The sequence below is a fragment of the Papaver somniferum genome, chromosome 7, assembly GCF_003573695.1.
Source record: "Papaver somniferum cultivar HN1 chromosome 7, ASM357369v1, whole genome shotgun sequence".
NCBI lineage: Eukaryota > Viridiplantae > Streptophyta > Magnoliopsida > Ranunculales > Papaveraceae > Papaver > Papaver somniferum.
This window is the reverse complement of record NC_039364.1, coordinates 17,598,395-17,620,511: the sequence shown is the minus strand read 5'-3', so window position 1 is coordinate 17,620,511 and position 22,117 is coordinate 17,598,395. Positions and strand designations below refer to the sequence as shown.

General features: G+C 38.7%; 1 protein-coding gene across 1 annotated transcript; it reads right to left on the bottom strand.

Moving 5' to 3' along the window:
* Positions 1–13,389: 13,389 nt before the first annotated feature.
* Positions 13,390–13,845, bottom strand: LOC113294242. Its single transcript, XM_026542648.1, has one exon. It carries the CDS (start codon positions 13,843–13,845, stop codon positions 13,390–13,392), a length of 456 nt encoding a protein of 151 aa, XP_026398433.1.
* Between the last annotated feature and the right edge of the window lie 8,272 nt (positions 13,846–22,117).

Sequence of the window (22,117 nt, the reverse complement as noted above, 5' to 3'; positions counted from 1 at the left end):
AAAAGAGGTGCAGAAGCTAAATGGGTCCATAGCAGCCTTGGGCAGATTTATTGCCCGATCCTCGGACAAATGCAAACATTTTTTCAATATTCTCAAAAAAGGGAGTAAGTTTGAATGGACCGCAGAATGCGAAGAAGCCTTCCAGAAAATCAAAGAACACCTGGCTTCAATTCCAATCCTGCAGAAGCCTGATCCTGCTGAGGTTTTGGCATTATACATAGCAGCGACGGAAGACGCAGTTAGCGCAGTGTTGGTCAAAACCAATACGAAGATAGAACTTTATGTCAGTAAGACCCTCAATTCTGCGGAAAGGAACTACACGAAGATCGAACAACTTATCCTAGTATTGGTATGGGCTACTCAAAAGCTGAGAACCTACTTCCTAACTCACGTCATCCGGGTCCCATGCAAAGCACCACTGGAAGCAATCCTTAAAAGCGCAGGAAAAGTGGGCAGAATAGCCAAGTGGAACACCCACCTGGACCAATTCAACATCATTCATTAAATTCAACATTCCCGAAAATCCCAAGTTTTGGCGGATTTCTTAGACCTCCCCCTGGACAACAACGAAGAGATTATGGGAATGCCAGAAGCGGAGGAAGAAAGTAAGGATCCAATGGATATCCTCGAACCCGCGAGTCAAAGACAATGGGAAGTCTTCGTCGATGGTTCCAAGAATAAGGAAGGAGCAGGAATAGGCATCGTCATCACCACCCAAACCGGAGAAAGGATCGTACATGCACTCAGGTTAGAATTCAAAGAGATGGGGGTAACCGATGTAAGACTGACAAGTGATTCGCAGCTTGTCATACGACAAATAGGGCTCGAGTACAATATGTACTACGACACCCTGTCAGCTTACATGGCCTTGGTCCAAACATTGACATCACAAATTCCGAACATCAAGTTCCGGAACTTATGCAGAAGGGATCTTAGGCACGCGGATGCCCTAGCATATATATCATCCATGCTGAAGGAAAAAAGCGTCGAAGCTATTAAAATAACAAGAGTAAACGATCCTTCGATTGCATCACAATTCTCCTTCGATACCAATCAAGATACAGTGGAAGAAAATATCGAAGACCAGGTAGGAGAAGACATCCATAACGATTTTGACGAAGAAGATATCCTGTCAAGAGAAAATCAAGACGAAGATTTCAGCAACGAAGATGATTGGAGAATGGTGATCCATGCGTTTCTTAAAGAAGGAACCTTACCCGTGGACCATAAACAAGCCAGGAAAATACTCTCCAAAGTAGGAAGATATGACCTTCGGGATGGAATCCTGTACAAGAAATCCTTCCTCGGACCATTACTACGCTGCTTGTCCAGAAAAGAGGGGCATCGAATTCTAAACGACATCCATTATGGTGACGCAGGGAATCATAGCGGCATGAGATCACTAGCCGACAAAGCAAAAATACAAGGATATTACTGTCCCACAATGATACAAGATGCCGCAAGAATGTCCCGACGATGTGAAGAATGTCAGCGTTTCGCCAAAAAGATACACGCGCCAGAAACAATGTTAAATTCAGTAGATAGCCCGTGGCCATTTGCAAAATGGGGCATAGATATCGTCGGGCCCTTCATCGAAGGATCAGGGAAAAGACGATTTTTGATAGTAGCCACGGACTACTTCAGTAAATGGGTGGAAGCTAAAGCCTTAGCCAGGATCAGAGACGTGGATGTGTTTACCTTCATATTCCAAAACATCATTTGCATATTTGTCATACCAACAGAAATCGTGTCCGATAACGGTAAGCAGTTGCAGGGGAAAAATATAGACATGCTCTTTGATACTTTCAAAATAAGGAAGAACAAATCCACCCCCATATACCCTCAGAGCGACGGACAAGCGGAAGCCACTAACAAGACCCTCGCCCTTATCCTCAAAAAGAAATTAGACGAACATAAGGGGCGATGGTGTGAACAGTTGCACAATGTGCTATGGGCATATAGGACAACACGAAGATATGCCACTGGGGAATCCCCGTTTCTCCTCACTTATGGATCCGAAGCAGTCATCCCAACAGAGATCCTCATGCCAACCACAAAGACCGAAGCATGGGAGAAAAATCTCACAACGGACATGATGTTAGAGAGATTGGACGACCTGGAAGGAAGAAGGGAAGCAGCATTGCAGAACATGGAAAATTATCAACGAAGGCTAGCAAGGGAGTACAACAAAAAGGTAAAACTTCGGAATTTTGTAGAGGGGAAGTATGTGCTAAGAACAATCCCACAGTATCAACGAGAAAAGAAATGGGGAAAGATAGCACCTACATGGGGAGGACCTTTTATAATACACGACATTGCGGGAAACGGTTCCTACTATCTTCGCAATCTGAAAGGCGATGTTCTCCGGCATCCTTGGAATGCTAAGTGGCTCAAACCGTACTACCCATAGGAGCAACGCATCTTTGCATCTGCGTGAAGAATACCAGAAGAAGAAGGCAGCGTAACCGCTCTACATGTTTCTATCTCTGGACGAGGAGTAGCAGGCCTCAACCTATCAATCAAACAAGCTTTCTGAAATTCAAGTAAACAAAACTTATCAACAATATTGGGGAAAGTAGTTAATCTACAATCTCTCAGGGCTCCCCCATCAGTGTCCATGAGTGTAAGACCAGGGGGAAGACACCCAGCAGAAAGAGATACCCAACCAATCTTAAGGCAACGGGTCGACGGAATGGGTGTATGTAAATATTTTTAACCCCATATCCAGCAGAAAGAGATACCCAACCAATTCAAGGAAAAACACATCAAAAATATTCTTTTTACAAAATACTAGCAAAACATAACGGAAGGCTAAGGACGTGGTCTCTACTTAGAAGAGTCCGCCTCATCAGCAGGGTTGTTCCGAAGAGTTGAAGGGACGCTCCCACCATAAGAGGGTCCCGAGGAGCCAGGCAAGGAGGCAGGTACAGGACGACGCAGATAGCTCTTGACGAGGCCATGCTCGGTCTTAAGGCCAAGCTCAATATTCTCTAGCATCTTGTTTGTCTCCTCAGCCAATTGATACCGAGCCTTATGCATAGTAACTGTCGTCCGCTGGTGGGCTTGAGATAACAACGACAATAGACGATTCACTTCTTTAGAAGCAGCACCAACGGCCTCTTCGCGGGATGCCGCCAGACTCTTAAAATAATTAGTTTGTCCTTCCTGCTGCGCTAAGGAAGATTGAGCCTTTTCAAATTTTTCATTTGCAGCGCGGAGTTGTCCCTCGAGCTCTGAAAAAGACAACACAAGGGAGTTAGCACAGAAAAGACACAATCACACTCGAAGAAATAAGTTTATACCTTCGACACAATCCGAAGCCTCTTCATACTCATTAACAACCGCATCTCGCGCTTCGTCAAGATAATCGTATTCCTCGGATAATTTCTTATAATCTAGTCGAAGGTTGGTGAGAGTAAATTGACTGGCATCTAATTCTAAATGCTTCATCGAATCCATGTGATGAAGGTGGTTGACTTCGTTGTTTATCTCTGTTACCCCTTTGCTAAGTCGGTACATACATACTTCGAGATTCCTCTCAGACTCAGCGTGGCGGGCTATTTCAGCGCGAGACAAAGCAAGGTCTTTGCTGAGAGCCCCGAGTTCGGCTCTGGCATCGTCCCTTTCTCTGGTAAGACACAGCATACTCTCCTTAATTCCCGGAAAAGGAAGGGAGCGAGCCTTTTGTAATTCTTCTTCCAGAAGATATATTCTAGACTCCAACAACGAGGTACGTTCACGGGATTCCTGCAGATTCTCACGTGTCCACAACAGCGTACCATTGAACAAAGTACGGTCATGATTATACAGATTCTGCATATCAACCATCTGAACATGCCTTGCGCGCCATCCCTCAGCTCGAGCGTCCCACTTTTTGGCTTCGCTCTTAATTTTCTCGACCAACTCTTTGATACGAGATTTTTGCCATGCCCTTTCGTTTCGAAGCCATATCAGCTCGGGGACGCCACCCACTGGAGATAGGGTGGGAAGACTCAGACAGAACAACTAAGTAGTATAGATGAATTACGAGGAATTACGAGGGTAAAAGATGAAAAAGAACCAAACCTGTGAAAGCTGAAACTTGGACGCAAGTTTGCTCTAACTCAGCGCGAACGACGGCAATCTCTGAACGAAGACCAGCCTCCGCTTCACCCAGCCTTTCTTTCTCTTTAAGGCTTTTCTTCAGTTCTTCTATTTCCACCTCAGCCGCAGATAATGCCTTTTCTCTGTGACGGAGCTTAGCCTCCAGCTTCAAAGATTTCGCCTTAAAGAATTGCTACAGCACATGGTTACAATGCTCACTCCTCATCATCTACACATCAAACGGCAAACATTATTACACCGAAGGATTCAATTGTCACGAAGAGATATGTACGAAGAATTACCTCCAAGACACGTTGCTGGGGAAAACCATATTGGTACCCATCGGCTATGGCCATCATGTCAGCAACGGATGTGGGAGGCTCCGATACGAGGGTAGCCTCTGGAACATTCAAGTTTTTCCCCCACATCTCAGCAACACGCGCCTCGAAAGATAGTTCCATCATCCGACGGGTATAAGCATCGGAATCCTTCTCACCAGCAACCACCGGGGCAGGATGGGGGACAAACAGCAGACTCTTTTTTTTGAGCCAATCCATTATGGCATCCTCACCCTCAAACGTCAGCGAGTGAGGGAAATCCTCGGAAGGCGAGTCAACCACAGACTTCCCCTTTGCTGATATTGCCCCATCGGCACAAGTTTCTGCATCACCACGCGCATTGTGATCATCCGCGCCTTCATTCTGAACAGCAACATCTTCCTTACCAGAACCCCCGAGCACATCCCAATCATCATTAGGGTAAAGCAACGAAAAGTCTTCGGGAAAATCGAGGGCATCGTCAAAGAGTTCCCCTGCGGAATATATCCTGTCAAAGGAGAACTCTTGAGAAATGGTGGGGAGAGTTTCCGCAGACTCACCAGCAGGAGCAGACATGTCCGCGATAACACTGCCGTCAGCCACCGCGGTATTATTTCTCCCTTCAACACCATCAAAACCCGCACCAATCTCTTCCTCGACGTCAGGAGGGGAAGTATCAGTGCATTCTTCCCCATCAGACATTTCCTCATCCTCGGCAAACTCTTCGTTCACCGGACTGGTAACTTCTTCATGAACCTCAGCCTCACCCGTCACAACGGTAGAAGACTGCTTGGGCCCAATCTTTTTATTTTTCGACACCTACAAACCAATACACGTTCCACAAAAAGAGTTATTTCCTCATACACAGTTTGATTTTCCACAAAGGGGCGCGGCCAGAATCTACAATAACCATACCTTGGCAGTAGTGGCACTCTTCGGTGGAAGTATAGCACCAGAACCTTCCTCCTCGTCTCCTTCAAAGACATCGAGATCATAAGGAAAGTTCATGCCTTCGAAATTTAAACGCCAGAGACAGAAATCTCCATAACGAGCAGGAGGAGATTCACGAGGCCTGCTACTCTCAGAAGGACGCCAACCGCGCGGACCGGGAATCCAACCATACGCCCAAGGTCCAACAATTTCAATAACAGTGGTGTGCCACTCATAATCATGGTCACGCTTGATCCTTTCGCGCGCGGGAAAAAGTTTCCGCTGACTCGACCCCTCGGTGCCTGGAACGTATTTCAGTTTGGCATTGCTCACCTCACTTAACAGACGAATTTCGCCCCGAGGAGCAGCGAGGTTCCGCAGGCTAACACTCCACGGTTTACGATTCCTACTATTGACGTAATACCCAAATGAGTTGTTGAAGTTTTCAGGAGTATACCATTCCCTCTCAGCGGGATTTGGAACGTAACATGTCATCATCGTCTCCCCCTTACTCCGCAGATAACATTCCCTCAGTGCACAGAGATAATTCCCCGATAATTGCGACACGGAACGACTGTGAGTATTGGTGGAAGAGCCTTCCCGACCAGCCAGCACATCGTAATAAAAGGAATCACCATATTTGTACAATGGCAGCATAAGACCCGCCTCGAAGGCTCCAACCGTAGTCAACAGGTGAAACTCATCAAACTGATACTTCGAGATGAGATCGTAAGTAATATCATCCTCAGGAGAATAGAAACGAACCTCGAAGGCTTGAAGCTCATGCTTTTCCTTGAAAACTTTAAGGTCAATGTGCTTGAACGTGACTTTCTTCTTGCTGACCGAAACGCTGCGTATCACCGGGGCAGCCTCATCCTCTTTCGCGGGATCGGACGAACCAACAAAAGCCTCAGAATCTCTTCTTTTCAAAGGAGGATTCATAGATGATTCAGCTCTCGGCACACCACCTTTGTAGTTCTTCCCAAGAAAGTACTAGAGGCGGCGGCAGAGGGTGCTGCACGGGCACTACAGAACGAAGAGGAGGAATATCGAAGGCGCCACCACGAGGAGGTGTCTGCGTACACCTAGAGTCATCACGAGGACGAAAAGCAGCACGACCGACAGCGTGTCGAGACCCGGAAGGACTCTTCGATGGATCCCCTCTCCTAGGAGGAGAGGCCTTCGTCCCAGAAGAAGACGAAACTTTACTACCGCGGGGATCCATTTGAGACAATCTAGAGACATATCCCCCAGGTAGATATGTATCAGACTCTCTACGCGGAGGGGATCTCGGTAGACTGGAAGCCGGAGTTTGATAAGGAAGACGCGGACAGTCAGACATGGCTGCGAAGAGGTACAACAAAAACAAGTTAGAAGCAAACACGAGGGCATCACCAAAGATCAAAAAACCACAAAATTAGCAGTCCATCTCAACATAGCCCAGAAACCCTAAAACTAGCATACATGCTTGAATTACCTAAAACTCTAAAACCCTAAACTTAAAAGTCCAATCAACACAAGTGAAACAATGGCCTCCTCGACTTGAGAAGAAGAACAGGGTCAAACTAGCATACATGCATCAAAATATGTTCTTCATCAAAAACGAGGGACGACAGCAGCAGAAAATTTACAATCAACACAAAACTTAAAAACAACAGAAACAAAAGAAAGAAACCTTACCACCACAAACAAAATCCCGAAAGAATACAACAAACCAGAAACAAAGAAAAAACGAGCGTGATTAATACTAGGGCAGAGAGAATTTAATGGTTGAAGAACAAAGAATGAAGACTGACAGGGAGAATGAAATTAATTTTCCAGGAGAATGAAATTAATTTTTCTCTCCTCTCCTTAATATACTCTAAAGAAAGAGAAGGAAGTTAATGGAGGAATGGGAAAGGTGCCCATTAAATGAGCAGTTAATGCACGAGTAAGAAACATCCCCAAGTATCTAGGACAAGTTATTAGGAGAGAGGAAGAATATGTAACGTCTGTTTTCTTCAATGCTCCCACTAAACACTCAAGCCCGAAGAAAAAGGGCAAATTGTGTGTACATATTTCATCATCAAACACGTGTATATAAGAAGACACGTGGAGATCACGCCGAAAAAGTCATCAAAACATGATGACACACGCCCACTGCCAAGAAGCCCATCCCGTCGACGTCGGATCTTTGCCCGAACAAATCTAAGGGCAGAAGTTAAAAGATGTACCGAAAACACGATGTACTGCGGAACACCAAATAACTCCCGAAGAGTTACTTTATCTGATCCCCAAAAGAAGCCAAGATCAACGGTGAAGAGAAGGTTAACTGACATGGACGTGACAGGGGCAGAAGACACTTGTCTGACACGAGCATGCGTCTCAAATACCCGCATTAAACACTCTGAGTAGTATACGTGTCGAGCAACCCGTGGAACGAACGAGGATGACTCTGTGTGATCAAGTAATGAACGAAGACCTCCGCGTGATGGACACAAAGCATAAGACGATAAGGTTCCAACGGCCCTCAGAAACGGGTCCCACACTCTAACCCTATAAATACCCCCTCCCCATCAAGAGTAGGGGGATCGAAAAAACTAAGAGAGAGGAGGGGGAGAGAGAAGGATTGTGAGTGTAAGTTTATCTTTTACAATACACATACCTATGTAAACTCCAAAGTCACTCGACTATCTCTGTAATCATCAAGTATATAGTGAAACAACAACCCCGTGGATGTAGGCCTTAGTGCCGAACAACGTAAACTCCCGTCTTATTTACATTTCAGCACTTTATATTCGTCTAACGCCCCATGAGTTTTACTTGGATACTTCGTTTTCTTTACCTCACCCTATGTAAACGCCTTTGGCGATGATATTAGATGAGGCTATGATAAACCCGAAGATTTTGAGCCAAGGAATTAATGTGATTGTCTCTTCAGAGCGAGTATCTACCTAAAGTGCGCACATTGTTTGTGAATATATAGATGCCTTCGTGATTTACGTGTTCACACTTACAATTAAGCAGCTCTGATAAGAGCTTGTTGTCCTACAAAGTCGAATTTCAGTGATCAGATTTTTAACTCTCTCTACATTCAGAGGCGTAGCCACGTTTGTAGAAAAATCGATGCAAAATTTTTAACTCATCCATGCTACAATTTTTGATGTGATGCAGAACGGGCTTAAGAGCCAGATCTAAGACAAAAAGATAAAAGAAAAAGCGGGGATTTTGCTAACAGGGACATAAACAGGTTTTCTTTTCGTGGTTACATGCGTAAAATTTAAGTGAACCTCGTTAGATAATTGGGAGATAATAATTATAAGAATCATCAATTTGCAACAAAAATATGAAGAAAGCAATTTATTCATAGTTGAATCTGCGAAATCATAAATCATCTATCTCGTTTTTTTTCGTTGTTTAGAAAACTGGAACTCTATTCACGTGTACACCTCTGGGATTTAGGAATGCAAAAAATTGATCAAGGCGAGAAATTTACTTCTTCATGTTCTGGCACTGATGTTTAAAATGTATTGGAAGTTTGGAACAGATCGTCTTTTGTTCCATCAGGGGAGAATTTCCCCCAGTTTGATTATATATTTTTAATCCATCCTAAAATCGGCTTTCCCTTTAGTAAAAACACCTGTCCTCCTATATTAATTATCAAAATACCTAGGCCTCTGGGAGGTTCAAAAGTGTTGGAGCAGCCTCCCCATAATGGAATGATTCTTATTATTGTCTTTCTGCCTATTTCCTAACCAACCTCAAGTCTCTTTGTCATTCGAGATTTTGCTAACAGAGACATATCATCCCAAGAAGAAAGTATTATAACGTTTCCTTGAAGATACAAAACTTCTTAAGCTATACTAAGGGCCATGTTACTCGACACCTAATTAACCACAGTTGTACTTAATTGATCCACTCCTATGCGATCCCATTCAATATGTTGTGGACTTAATTGATCCCATATCTCATAACTGGAATCACAATCAACTAAGTATTCTCCCCATCACCGTGACCCAACATATTATTTGGCCCCACCTAAGTCTAATCAAACAGCGTCAGGGTATAACTGTCTAGTCAACAACATATTATACACCTTCCAATCAACAACATCCCAGACAAAATTATTTGGCCCCACTCTAAGTCTCCACTCTAAGTCTGGTAAATATACCACAGCGTCAGAGTATAACTGTCTAATCAAACAGGAAAACAGTTCGCTCCCTCACCCTCAACCACAAACCCTTCCAGACACAAAATTCTTATGGACCTTATCGTGTCCTCCAAAAATTCATGTTTTCTTGTGGAAATATATTAATGAAGGTTTACCAATCTTATCTCTTCTCCGTCGCATCAACCTCTCCACTTCAAACCTATTCCCCCGTTGCAAGGCGGAGCCTGAAACAGAAAATCACATGCTGATTCATTGTCCAATGGATACGACCACTTGGACCAACCTCTTTAATCACATGTCAACAAACCGACCCCCGGGTAACCACCGACCAATTATCATCAACCACCAAACAAAAATTTCACAATTACTACAAACTCGGGGTAACCCCTCATGCATCACAAAAATTTCACAATTCCTATTATGGTCTTTATGAACAACTAGAAATGAGCTCGTATTTAGTCAGAAGCACTCCACCCATGACGATATCTTGGCAATATCGTTAGCGCAACAAGAATAATTTGAATGGGCAAAAACGACCTCCCCTCCAATTCTCACTGGGGAAAGTCCGTGCAGATTGACGACAAACAGAAACATACTACTACAACTATTCAGGCAGGGTGGAATATGCCAATACATGACTGGTTTAAAATAAATATTGATGGTGCAGCTAGAGGCAACCCCGGAATCGCGGGAGCAAGATTCATATGCCGGAACTCGAGTATGCACACGGTACTGGATCTTGCGCAGCCACTAGGTATCACCACAACGCTAACGGAGGAAACGTGGGTTGTAGTAATATCAACCCGAGCAACAAATGAAAGAAGTTGGAATAAAGTCATACTCGAGACAGACTCGGAAAATCTCGTGCACTTCATTAACAATCCGAAGGAAGCTCCATGGTGTATCTCTGAAATGATTGAATAAATCATACATCGAATACGTCAAGTCCCGTGTTGTGTTATTCAACATAATTAGAAAGAAATAAACCGAGCAGCAGATGGACTAGCAAACTTTGCAGTCGGCGACATCCAAGAAGGAAACCTTTCCACATCAATTTGGGAACAGAAGAATTCAGTTTTTCTTAATCAAATCATTTTGAGTGACTCTATGGGAATCACATTCCCACGTGTAATAACTATTTAGTTATTTTTCTTATTAGCATGCTTCAAAAAAAAAAAAAACAGTTGTACTGAAGAGTTGTTCTTATTCAGTAAAATCCTTTCTTCATTTAAAGATAATGATAGATTTAAAGATTTGCAAGGCATATAACAAAATGGAAGGTTGGGGAAGATAATTGATGATTAGGGAGTGGACAATGCTGGGTTCGAATTTGATGGAATATGAAAGGCCGGGTTTGATTTTGATAGAAGATGAAAGGAAACGAATCTCATTGTCATTTGCCATCTTGTTTTTTTCCATTTTTTTGTGTAGCATCAGTCCTTTCAAAATCAAAGGACCAGTCCGAAATATTGCAATGCTCCGTGCCATTTATCATGAAGAGTTGTTTTATTATCAACACAATATTGGTCAATTAATCCATTACCACAATTTCTGGGTGAAAAGACATGTAAAATTAGATACTGTTTAAATAGAAGAGAATGTAAAAATAGCCAGAATGTAAACAGTTTCATCATACCCATTTCCAAATACTTTTTCTTATTTTTAATTTACATCAGGATGCATCCAGTTTCATCCTTGTTATATTTTAAGTTTTCATGTCAGGATGAATCCAATTTCATTCTTGCTATTTTTTTGGTGTTCATTACACCCATACTAATTTTTTTTTGTCAATTAGAACCATGTTTTAAAAATATTTGGAAAAGAACCCATTTTCCGTATATCAATAAAGGCAACCACGTTAATAGATCTTTGCTGTCGAAATGGCTTTGGAGGTATGCAAGAGAAAAGGATTCCTGGTGGAGAAAAATTATGGCAGAAAAGACTAATTCTAGTGAGAGTTGTATCATTCCTGCAATTACTAATGAGGTTGTTGGGAAAAGTATGTGGCTTACTATTGCAAAAGCTAGTAAAGATTTCCTTGCAGTGGTGGATATTAAAGTGGGTAATGGAATAAATTTACGGTTTTGGCATGATTGCTGAATTGGGAATCCGGAGTTATAGAATAAGTATACAATATTGTACAAGTTAAGCACACAAAAGACTGTGATGGTGGCAGATATTTTGGGAAGCAACATGACTATGATGTTCACAAGAGCTTTAAATCCGACAGAAAGGATTGACTTTCTGAAGGGGTAAAAGATGCAATTGCAGGAGACTATAAGACAAAGACGGCGTATGAAAAGCTTATTGAGGATACACAGGACTTTGCAGGTTTGTTAGAGAACAAACTCATTCCACCAAAAGTTTTGTTTTTGACGTGGGCTTCACTTCATGAGTCATTACCTACTAGATGTATGCTAAGACAAAGAAGAGTGGAAATCCCTTCAACTATGTGTGTGTTATGCAATGAGGAGGAGGAAGACTTAAAGCATATCTTTATTCATTGTAAGTGGACAAAACTCTTCTGGGATTTTTTCTTTTCTTCTTTAAAGGTAAATTGGACTATGCCAGAGATGTTTAATACCCTGTGGAAGAGCTGGAAACTATAGAAATTCAGCAAGAGGAGATCAACCATTTGGCACGTAACTTCCTACGCAATATTTTGGGAGTTTTGGAAGGAGAGGAATACACGAGTTCAAGGTGGAAGAAATAGATATTTTGAAGACATAAATATTATAATCTTCCAGAACATTTACTTGTGGGGTTCAGTTAAGGATATTTTCAAAGATTACTTTGTTAATCAAGTTTTGTTTCAATGGGACGCTATAGATTCTAAGTAATAGGTTCCTTTAGATCTTTTGTGGATTCTCTAGAGATCCTGTGATCTCATGTAAATTTTGTACATATCTTTTCTTTTTAATATATATCCTTCCTTATTCAAAAATAAATAAATAAAGGCAACAACGTTAAGGTTCACTAAATGGGCTTCTTGTAATGAATTCTTGCTCAGCATTGTATCCAATAATAATATGCGGTGATCAAACAAACCGACCACAAGTATTTTTTCACTCCTAATTCTATCAAGGGTCCATATAATCTCAAGTAAAGCAAACCTCATTAAGCACCGGTGTGTTGGAGATTTCTTCTTATTGTCGAAAAAAAAGTGTTAGGGTTCAAACCAATAATCAATGTGAAGATGATACTCACACATAGAAAAGGGTGTTGTGAACAAATTATGCACACAAGTAACCTGGATAAATACCCTTTTAATAGGGGTTAGACACAGAATTTGAGAGGTTAAGAAGGTTAAGAAGAAGGAGAAAAAGAGTTAGAATAGAAGTTGAAGAAGAACTTGAGTTTTGTATTAATTCTTAAGTGATTACAAAACCCATGGGTTGTATTTATAACTCTAAATACTTGAAAATCTAGTTATACTAATTTTGGGATCCTAACTAAGTATAGAATTAAAGACAAGCTAAAATTAATCATTCTAATTAAAGGAAACTAAGCCAATTTAGTGTTGGTACCGCAACATCCCTCCATGGATGAAAAATGGCTTGTCCTCAAGCCTGAAAATCTGGAAAGCGAAGAAGCAATTCAGCTACGCACCAAAAGATCAGTACAATCCTTTCCTACTCTTTTACCATAAACTAAGCCAACTTAGTGTTGGTACCGCAACATCCCTCCCATGTAGCTTCATCAGTTGGGTGATCCATCCATTTAACTAACCATTTAGTACCAGTATAGGAGCCTTTTCTAAAAAGTTTGCGCTCCAAAAACATCCTATGGTTCCCACTTATCATAATCAATAACAGATGGTAAAATTTTTTGAACAGAATTTGCTACTCCTAATTTCAGTTTCAATTGAGAAACATGAAAAACTGGATTAATGCGACTCTCTGGTGGGAGTTACAATTTATAATCCACTGAGCCTATCTTCTTAAGAACAAGAAAAGGGCCATAAAATCTTGGAGAAATCTTAGAAAATGATTGGTTAGTAACAGTTCTTTGTCTATAAGGTTGTAGACGAAGAAAAACCCAATCACCTATAGAAAACTTCCTTTCAGTGCGATGAGCATCAGTGTGTGCTTTCATCCTTTCCTGAGCATCATGGAGATGTGATTTTAATAGTTTAAGCGTATGATCTCTTGCTTTAAGATTGACATCCACATCGTGCACTGAAGTTGTACCAGGTAAATAAGCTGAAATTGTTGGTGGTGGAAGACTGTAAAGATCTTGATAAGGAGTCATATTGATTGCAGAATGATGACTCATGTTGTACCACCATTCATCCCATGGTAGCCATTTTGTCCAATCCTTTGGATTCATACCAGCAAAACACCACAAATAACATTCTAATGTCATATTTGTAACTTCAGCTTGACCATCACTTTGAGGGTGATATGCAGAACTTCGACATAGCTGTGTATTTCGTAGCTTGAAATAAGCTTCCCAAAAGTTGCTCATAAAAATGGGATCTCGATCACTTACTATGCTTCTTGGCATACATGAAGTCGGAAAATTTCTCTGACAAACACTTCTGCAATAGAGCTAGCAGAATAGGGGTGCGTTAGAGGAATAAAATGTGCATACTTGGATAGACGATCAAAAACTACGAAAATTGCATTCTTGCGATTGGAAAGAGTAAAACCATCAATAAAATCCATGGATATATCAATCCATACGTCAGAAGGAATGAGAAGTGGACTCAGTAATCCTGGTGGTGAAATAACTTATATTTTATTTCTTTGACACACCTCACAGTGAGCAATAAAATCTTTGATTTCTTGCCTCATTCCCTTCCAATAAAAATGATGTTGTAGACGCTTATAAGTTCTAAAAAATCCTGAATGACCCCCTATAGGGTTTGAGTGAAACTCCTCAAGAAGTTTGGTACACCATAAAGAAGTAGGTACCGCAACTATTCTTCCTTTGTAGCGCAAAACATCATCAGTATATAAAAAATTGAGTTTGCAAGAAGGAGAATCAATGATTTTTTGAATGAGTATACTTAGCTCAGCATCTGAATGGCATTCTTGAATTATTTCAGTGACTCCAGAGAAAATTGGTGCACTCAAACTAAAGTGAGATCCAATGGTGCGTGACAAAGCATCTGCTGCAATATTTTATTTTCCCTTGCATCTCATAATCATATCCTAGAAGTTTTGATATCCGTTTTTGTTGCTCCATAGAAGAGAGTTTTTGGTCAAGAAAGTATTTCAGACTCTTATATATCACCGTATAGGTTGGAATATACAAAGCCTTTAGACGAGAAGAAGAGAACTCTTACTTATTTTTGGTGTGTTTTCTCTAGTTCTCTCTAGGGCTATTTATACACATCAATAGGAGTGGACACATTCCTTAACAACGAATACTTTCGTACAAGTATAGGGTTTCCTAATCTTAGCTCTAAGAACAAACCTCTTAAACTTCTATACTTAAGACACAAGTACTTGATTTCCTTAACCAACTAGATTTCCTAATCTAATCCTTGATCAACCTACCAACACGTTTGACACGAATAAACAGTAGGATGCATAAAAGTTTACCAAATTCAAAGTCCAACCGGTTTAATAAATGAATGGTGGAGCCTGCAACATGCATGCTGCTGACAACGTATTCCTTCTAGTTCTGTCCTCTAATGCAGCGATAAATATGGTCATTGGTCAAGACCGGTATCATGAATAAGGATTTGTATCTTTCTTACTGCATTCAATTGCAAAAAAAAACTAATCAACCTTCAAATTGAAAACAATTCTCTTCGCCCACCACCTATCTTGAAAATCATTTTATCGCTATTGGGCGTTAATATATAAATACCCGTTTGTCCTTTTTTTTTTCTTCTTGGATTCGTATAGAGTGTTTAAGGGTCCATATCAATGGTTAACTGTTTGAACTCGAGAGCAGAAATTTACCGAATAGCAAAGTTCCAAAATGGTATCAGTGCAAGTTCTTAACACCACCAGTAGTAGGCGCAGACCTACGAGCAATCTAGTTCCATCACCTCGCCTTCATGAACACAGCTAAACCGGGATTCCCTACAAAAAAAGATAGTTTGTATTTCATATGAAATACACATTTAATAAGAAGTTAACATTATTAATACGTTTTATAAGTAACCAAATAATTTTAAGTCACAGACAAAAAATTAGGAGACATTTATCTGTCAGATACACACAATCTTGCCTCATATGCATGTGTGGGCTTGTATATTTATGTGGTCTCCCACATCCAAAATAACCGCTTCGTCTATGAAGAGAATTCTCTTGTAAGTGACAATTTCAACGCTTGGACTCTACAAGTAGAAGTTAATACAACCAGTTATATCCAATTTAATACAGAACGCATACACCCAATTCAAATAGTCCTCGCTTGTAATAAACTATCCATGTAAACACAACTGTAAGTCTATAGAAACTTGAAAAGGTGTTCACAGAACAGGGGAAGATACCAACCATTTACTAAAACTATGATATTTTATTTTAGGATGATAAAAACAAAAATTAAAAAAATAGTAAAAAAAAATATTGAATAAAGTCATTACCTGTCTGTCATGATTGAACACCAACTCAAAAGCATCATGATTTGTGAAGTCTTCAAAATGCGAACAAAGTTAAGGTATGTCGGCAGAATTCTGAACTAATGGTATTGGAAATACGAATCAACAGGAAAAAACTAAGCCATACAACATTAAGGAACAAAATTTGCCCTTGTCTTTTAATACACGGACCTAACATCATCAACATGGCATGGAGGCACACAAAGAAATACTTATATACATGCATGGCCCAAACAAGTCTACAAGGCTGTAATATTTAGTTTCAGCATTTATTGTACAACAGAACCAAAGATTGGGTACACAGAGGATGCGGACTATTTTCACACATTTTCATCAATTACAAACATACATGCGCATGTTCATGAAAATCACAGTGTCGTGTATTGAACTATTATCACTCATATTATATGTAGCATTCATAAGTCTGGGTATACACAAACAGGATATGGGCTCAAAATTCTTCAAACATTTTACCTCCTTGTATGCCCATTTTTATAAACCACAAACATGCATTTTCAATAAATTTTCAGAGCCATGTATTAGGTTAATATCATTCACATCTATATGCAGTATTTAATGATAATTACAGAAGATATGGGATTTACACAGATCTTAAATGCAAGTAGGTCAATCACTTGTGAGTGGTCAAGAGAATTGCTTTCACACCAACCTTAAATCCCATCCTAAGGTGATCGACATACCCTCAGTTCGAAGATCATATGGCTTATCGGTTATAAGAATTGCCTACAGTAAAACTACAGTTTAACAAATAAATTACTTTTACTAATTGTAGGATAGGCGGTAGATGAAATGCTTAAACTACTGGACTATGCAAGTAAAATTTTATCACATTCTCCAGAACTGGCAGGACTTAAGAAAACTAACCTTCAAAAGAGTGCGTGCAAGGTCATCAATGTCCAACAAAGATCCTAAACCTTCACCTTGCCAATGCAAACTAAATGTCAAATTTTAACAAAGAAATACATTCCTATATAGCAAATAGTTAACATGTTTATAATATGTATTGATCTTATAGAAAAAAAACACATTATACACGTGCACATTCATCATATATGATTGTAAATTCAAAAGGTTAATTCTGTAAGGAAGTAAATAACGGTAGTTTATCGCAAGAAGGCTAATAAAGAACTAGCCATATGTGCAGACTGGATCTCAAACTGGGTCAAGACTCAAATTTAGGCAACTGGTCTTACAAATTCTTACAAAGTTGGCATGTTTGAAAAGCAAATTCTTACAAAGTTGTTGAACAACTAAGCCCTGACCCTGCAACTACATCTGCCTGGTCAAAAAATCTTAATTACTAACAATCTTGTTCTTGACTACCTTAGTTGTTTTAGTAATACTCGCAGCCTAAGAAAAGTGAACTAGTTTTATAAGATATGCCCGGTGACTGCAGGAGGTCAAAGGATGAACTGAAGACAAAATATATCAGATTACTAGAGTTAGACCTAAGTTTCTCGTTCGGATGAACTGAAGACAAAATATATCAGATTACTAGAGTTAGACCTGAGTTTCTCGTTGGGATGAAATGAAGACGAAATATATCAGATTCGAACATCACAGGTTCAAAGATTGATGGATTTAGACCTGAGTTTCTCGTTCGGATGAACTGAATACGAAAATATCAGATACGAAAATCACAGGTTCAAAGATTAGAGTTCGACTTGAGTTTCTCGTTCGGATGAACTGAAGACGAAATATATCATAATTGATTAACATAGGTTCAAATACTACTAGAGTTAGACTTGAGTTTCTCGTTCAGATAAACTGAAGACGAAATATATCAGAATTGATCAACACAAGTTCAAAACTACTAGAGTTAGACTTGAGTTTTTCGTTAAGATAACTGAAGACGAAATATATCAGAATTGATCAACACAGGTTCAAAAACTACTAGAGTTAGACTTGAGTTTCTCGTTAAGATAACTGAAGACGAAATATATCAGAATTGATCAATACAGGTTCAAAACCTACTAGAGTTAGACTTGAGTTTCTCGTTCGGATGAACTGAAGACGATATATATCAGAATTGATCAACACAGATTCAAATACTACTAGAGTGAAAATGACCAGACTACCCTTATCGGAAATAAGTAAAGTAAATATTACAGATTAAGAAAATGACCATATTACCCTTATAGGAAATAAGTAAAGTAAATAGTACAAACAATGAAAATGACCATATTACCCTTACTAGAAATTAGTGCAATAAATATCATGTAGATAGTGAAAATGACCATGCTACCCTTATCGGAAATAAGTGAAATCAATATTACAGATTGTGAAAATGACCATATTACCCTTACTAGAAATAAGTGCAATAAATATCACAGAGACAGTGAAAATAACCATATTACCCTTACTAGGATTAATGCAATAAATATCATGGAGACAGTTAAAATGACCATACTACCCTTATCGGAAATAAGTAAAGTAAATATTACAGATTGTGAAAATGACCATACCCTTACTAGAAATAAGTCGATAAATATCACAGAGACAATGAAAATGACCAAACTACCCTTATTGGAAATAAGTGCAATAAATATCACACATACAGTAAAAATGACCATACTACCCTTACTAGAAATTAGTAAAATAAATATTATGGAGACTGTAAAAATGACCATACTACTCTTATCAAAAATAAGTAAAGTAAATATTACAGACTGTGAAAATGACCATATTACCCTTAATGGAAATAAGTGCAATAAATATTATGGAGACTGTCAAAATGACCAGATTATCCTTATCGGAAATAAGTAAAATGAATACTACAGACAGTGAGAATGACCATACTACCCTTACTGGAAATAAGTGCAATAAATATCATGGAGACTGTGAAAATGACCAGACCACCCTTATCAGATATGAGTAAAGTAAATATTACAGTCAGATAAAATGACCATTTTACCCTTAGGGGAAATAAGTGCAATAAATGTTATGGAGACTGTCAAAATGACCAAACTACCCTTATTGGAAATGAGTGCAATAAATATCATGGTGACAAAGAAAATACCCAGACTACCCTTATCAGAAATAAGTTAAGTAAATACTATAGACTGTGAAAATGACCATATTACCCTTACCAGAAAATGACCATTTTACCCTTACGGCCATGGTCATTTTCATAGTCTCCATAATATTTACTGCACTTATTTCCAATAAGGGTAATATGGTCATTTTCACAATATGTAATATTTACTTATTTACGATAAGGATAGTCTAGTCATTTTCACATTCTCCATAATATTTAGTGCACTAATTTCCATTAAGGGTAATATGGTCATTTTCACAATTTGTAATATTTACTTTACTTATTTCCGATAAGGGTAGTCTGGTCATTTTCACAGTCTCCATAACATTTATTACACTTATTTCCACCAAGGTAAAATGGTCATTTTCACGGACTATAATATTTACTTTACTTATTTTTGATAAGGGCAGTTCAGTCATTTTATAGTCTCCATGATATTTGTTGCAATAATTTCTAGTAAGGGTAATATGGTCATTTTCAATGTCTGAAATATTAACTTTACTTATTTTTAATAAGGGCAGCCTGGTCATTTTCACAGTATTGCACTAATTTCCATTAAGGATAATCTGGTCATTTTCACAGTCTCCATAATGTTTAGTGCACTAATTTCCAATAAGGGTAATATGGTCATTTTCATAGTTTGTAATATTTACTTTACTTATTTCCGATAAGGGTAGTTTGGTCATTTTCACAGTCTCCATAACATTTATTAACCTTATTTCCAGTAAGGGTAAAATGGTCATTTTCACAGGCTAATATATTTACTTGGCTTATTTTTGATAAGGGCAGTTTGGTCATTTTATAGTCTCCATGATGTTTATTGCATTAATTTCTAGTAAGGGTAATATGGTCATTTTCGCAGTCTAAAATATTAATTTTACTTATTTTTAATGAGGGTAGTCTGGTCATTTTCACACTCTCAATAATATTTATTGCACTAATTTCCAGTAAGGGTAATATGGTCATTTTCACAGTCTGTAATATTTACTTTATTTATTTCCAATAGGGGTAGTCTGGTCATTTTCACAGTCTATATAATATTGTTGCATATGTTTCCAATAAGGGTAAAGTGGTCATTTTCATAGTCTGTAATATTTACTTTACTTATTTTTGATAAGGGTAGTTTGGTAATTTTCACAGCGTCCATGATATTTATTGCACTTATTTGCAGTAAGGGTAATATGGTCATTTTCAGTCTGTAATATTTACATTACTTATTTTTGATAAGAGTAGTTTGGTCATTTTCATAGTCTCCATGATATTGATTCCATTTATTTCCAGTAAGGGTAATATGGTCATTTTCACAGTCTGTAATATTTACTTAACTTATTTCTGATAAGGTAGTCTAGTCATTTTCATAGTCTTCAGAATATTTATTACACTTATTTCCAGTAAGGGTAAAATAGTCATTTTTATAGTATGTAATATTTACTTTACTTATTTCTGATAAGGTTAGTTTGGTCATTTTGATAGTCTCCATGATATCTATTGCACTTATTTCTAGTAAGGGTAATATAGTCATGTTCATAGTCTCCATGATATTTGTTGCACTTAACAATAAGCAAAAATCATCATCATCACCATGATGCATTGCCAATTTTTCATGATAACAATGTCACCATCTTATTTCTCAGTGCTTCCATATTGCATCATCATCATCACCATGATGCATTGCCAATTTTTCATGATAACAATGTCACCATCTTATTACTCAGTGCTTCCATATTGCAATCCATTGATTGTTCTGCTCAACATTATATATCCTGGCGTTTTTAGGGGCCACCCCAAAGGATTTAGGGGCCATCAATTTATACCCAGCCAAAGACTCTAGTTAAGGGGTACCCTATATGATATTGAAGTTACATAAATGTCCTTCTGGTAAAACTGTATAAAAACCAAATCAAAAACAATTCTACTCATTTCAACTCTTCTTCTTCCAGTTTCATATTATCTTCCGATTGTGGAAGAAAAAAAAATTTCCTCGTTCAACCGAAACATCGCCGCGAATCGTAAAATCAAAACATCGTCGATTCGTTTATAAAACAATGGATAAGAGAAATGAAACCCACAGACCTAGAACCAAAAATGTTGCTCGGGGTATCGATCCAAATATTGGGATTTTAGCAAGAAATAAAGAAATTCTTGCTGCAAATGAAGAAGAACGCGAAGAACGCGAAGAAGAAGTACCCGGAAATGTAGTCGGTGGTGGCGATTCCGATAGTCAAACACTTCGTCAACTTCAAATGGCCCCAATTAGGTAAGAATCTATCATTTTTGGGGTTTATTTCGCTTTAATTCGTCGAATCGAGAAAAAAAATTTCTAGGGTTTTCGGTTATTTATCCAGATTCGGACGATATTCATGCTCATTTACTTCCGAATGTAGTCGTGTTCTTCATTTCTCAAGAACATCGACAGTATACGGGAGAAAGATTTGATGATTATCTGCCGAATATTGGTGGCCATATCTTCCTGGATACAAACTGCTAATAATCGGTAGTTTAATGAATTTTTTGGCTACCGAATATATTTAAGTAGACACACAGTATTCGGAAGAACACTCACTACCGAATGTATATATTGAAAAAAATCTCAAAATTTCTGATATAGGAAAAATCTCATTTTGGGGCCAGTATTTATTCGGAAGACAATATAATGTTTTATACCTCCGATTGTGTAGGATAAAATTTTAGAGTTTCTGAACTCCAGTTGATGAATATTCGGTTGTAAACATGTTTAGTTATATTCCGATTGTTTTTTATTCGGAAACATTTGTGTCTTCTTACTTCCGAATTTGTACATTCGGGTTATAGTTGTGCATTTTGTCTTCCGATTGTGTAGGATGAAAAATTTACAGCTTCTGAACTCCAATTGATGTATATTCGGTTGCAAATATGTTTAGTTAGCTTCCGATTGTTTTGTATTCGGAAACAATATGTGTCTTTTTACGTCCGAATGTGTTTATTCGGGTTATATTTCCATACTTTGTCTTCCGATTGTATAGTTTGTAAATATTGTTCCT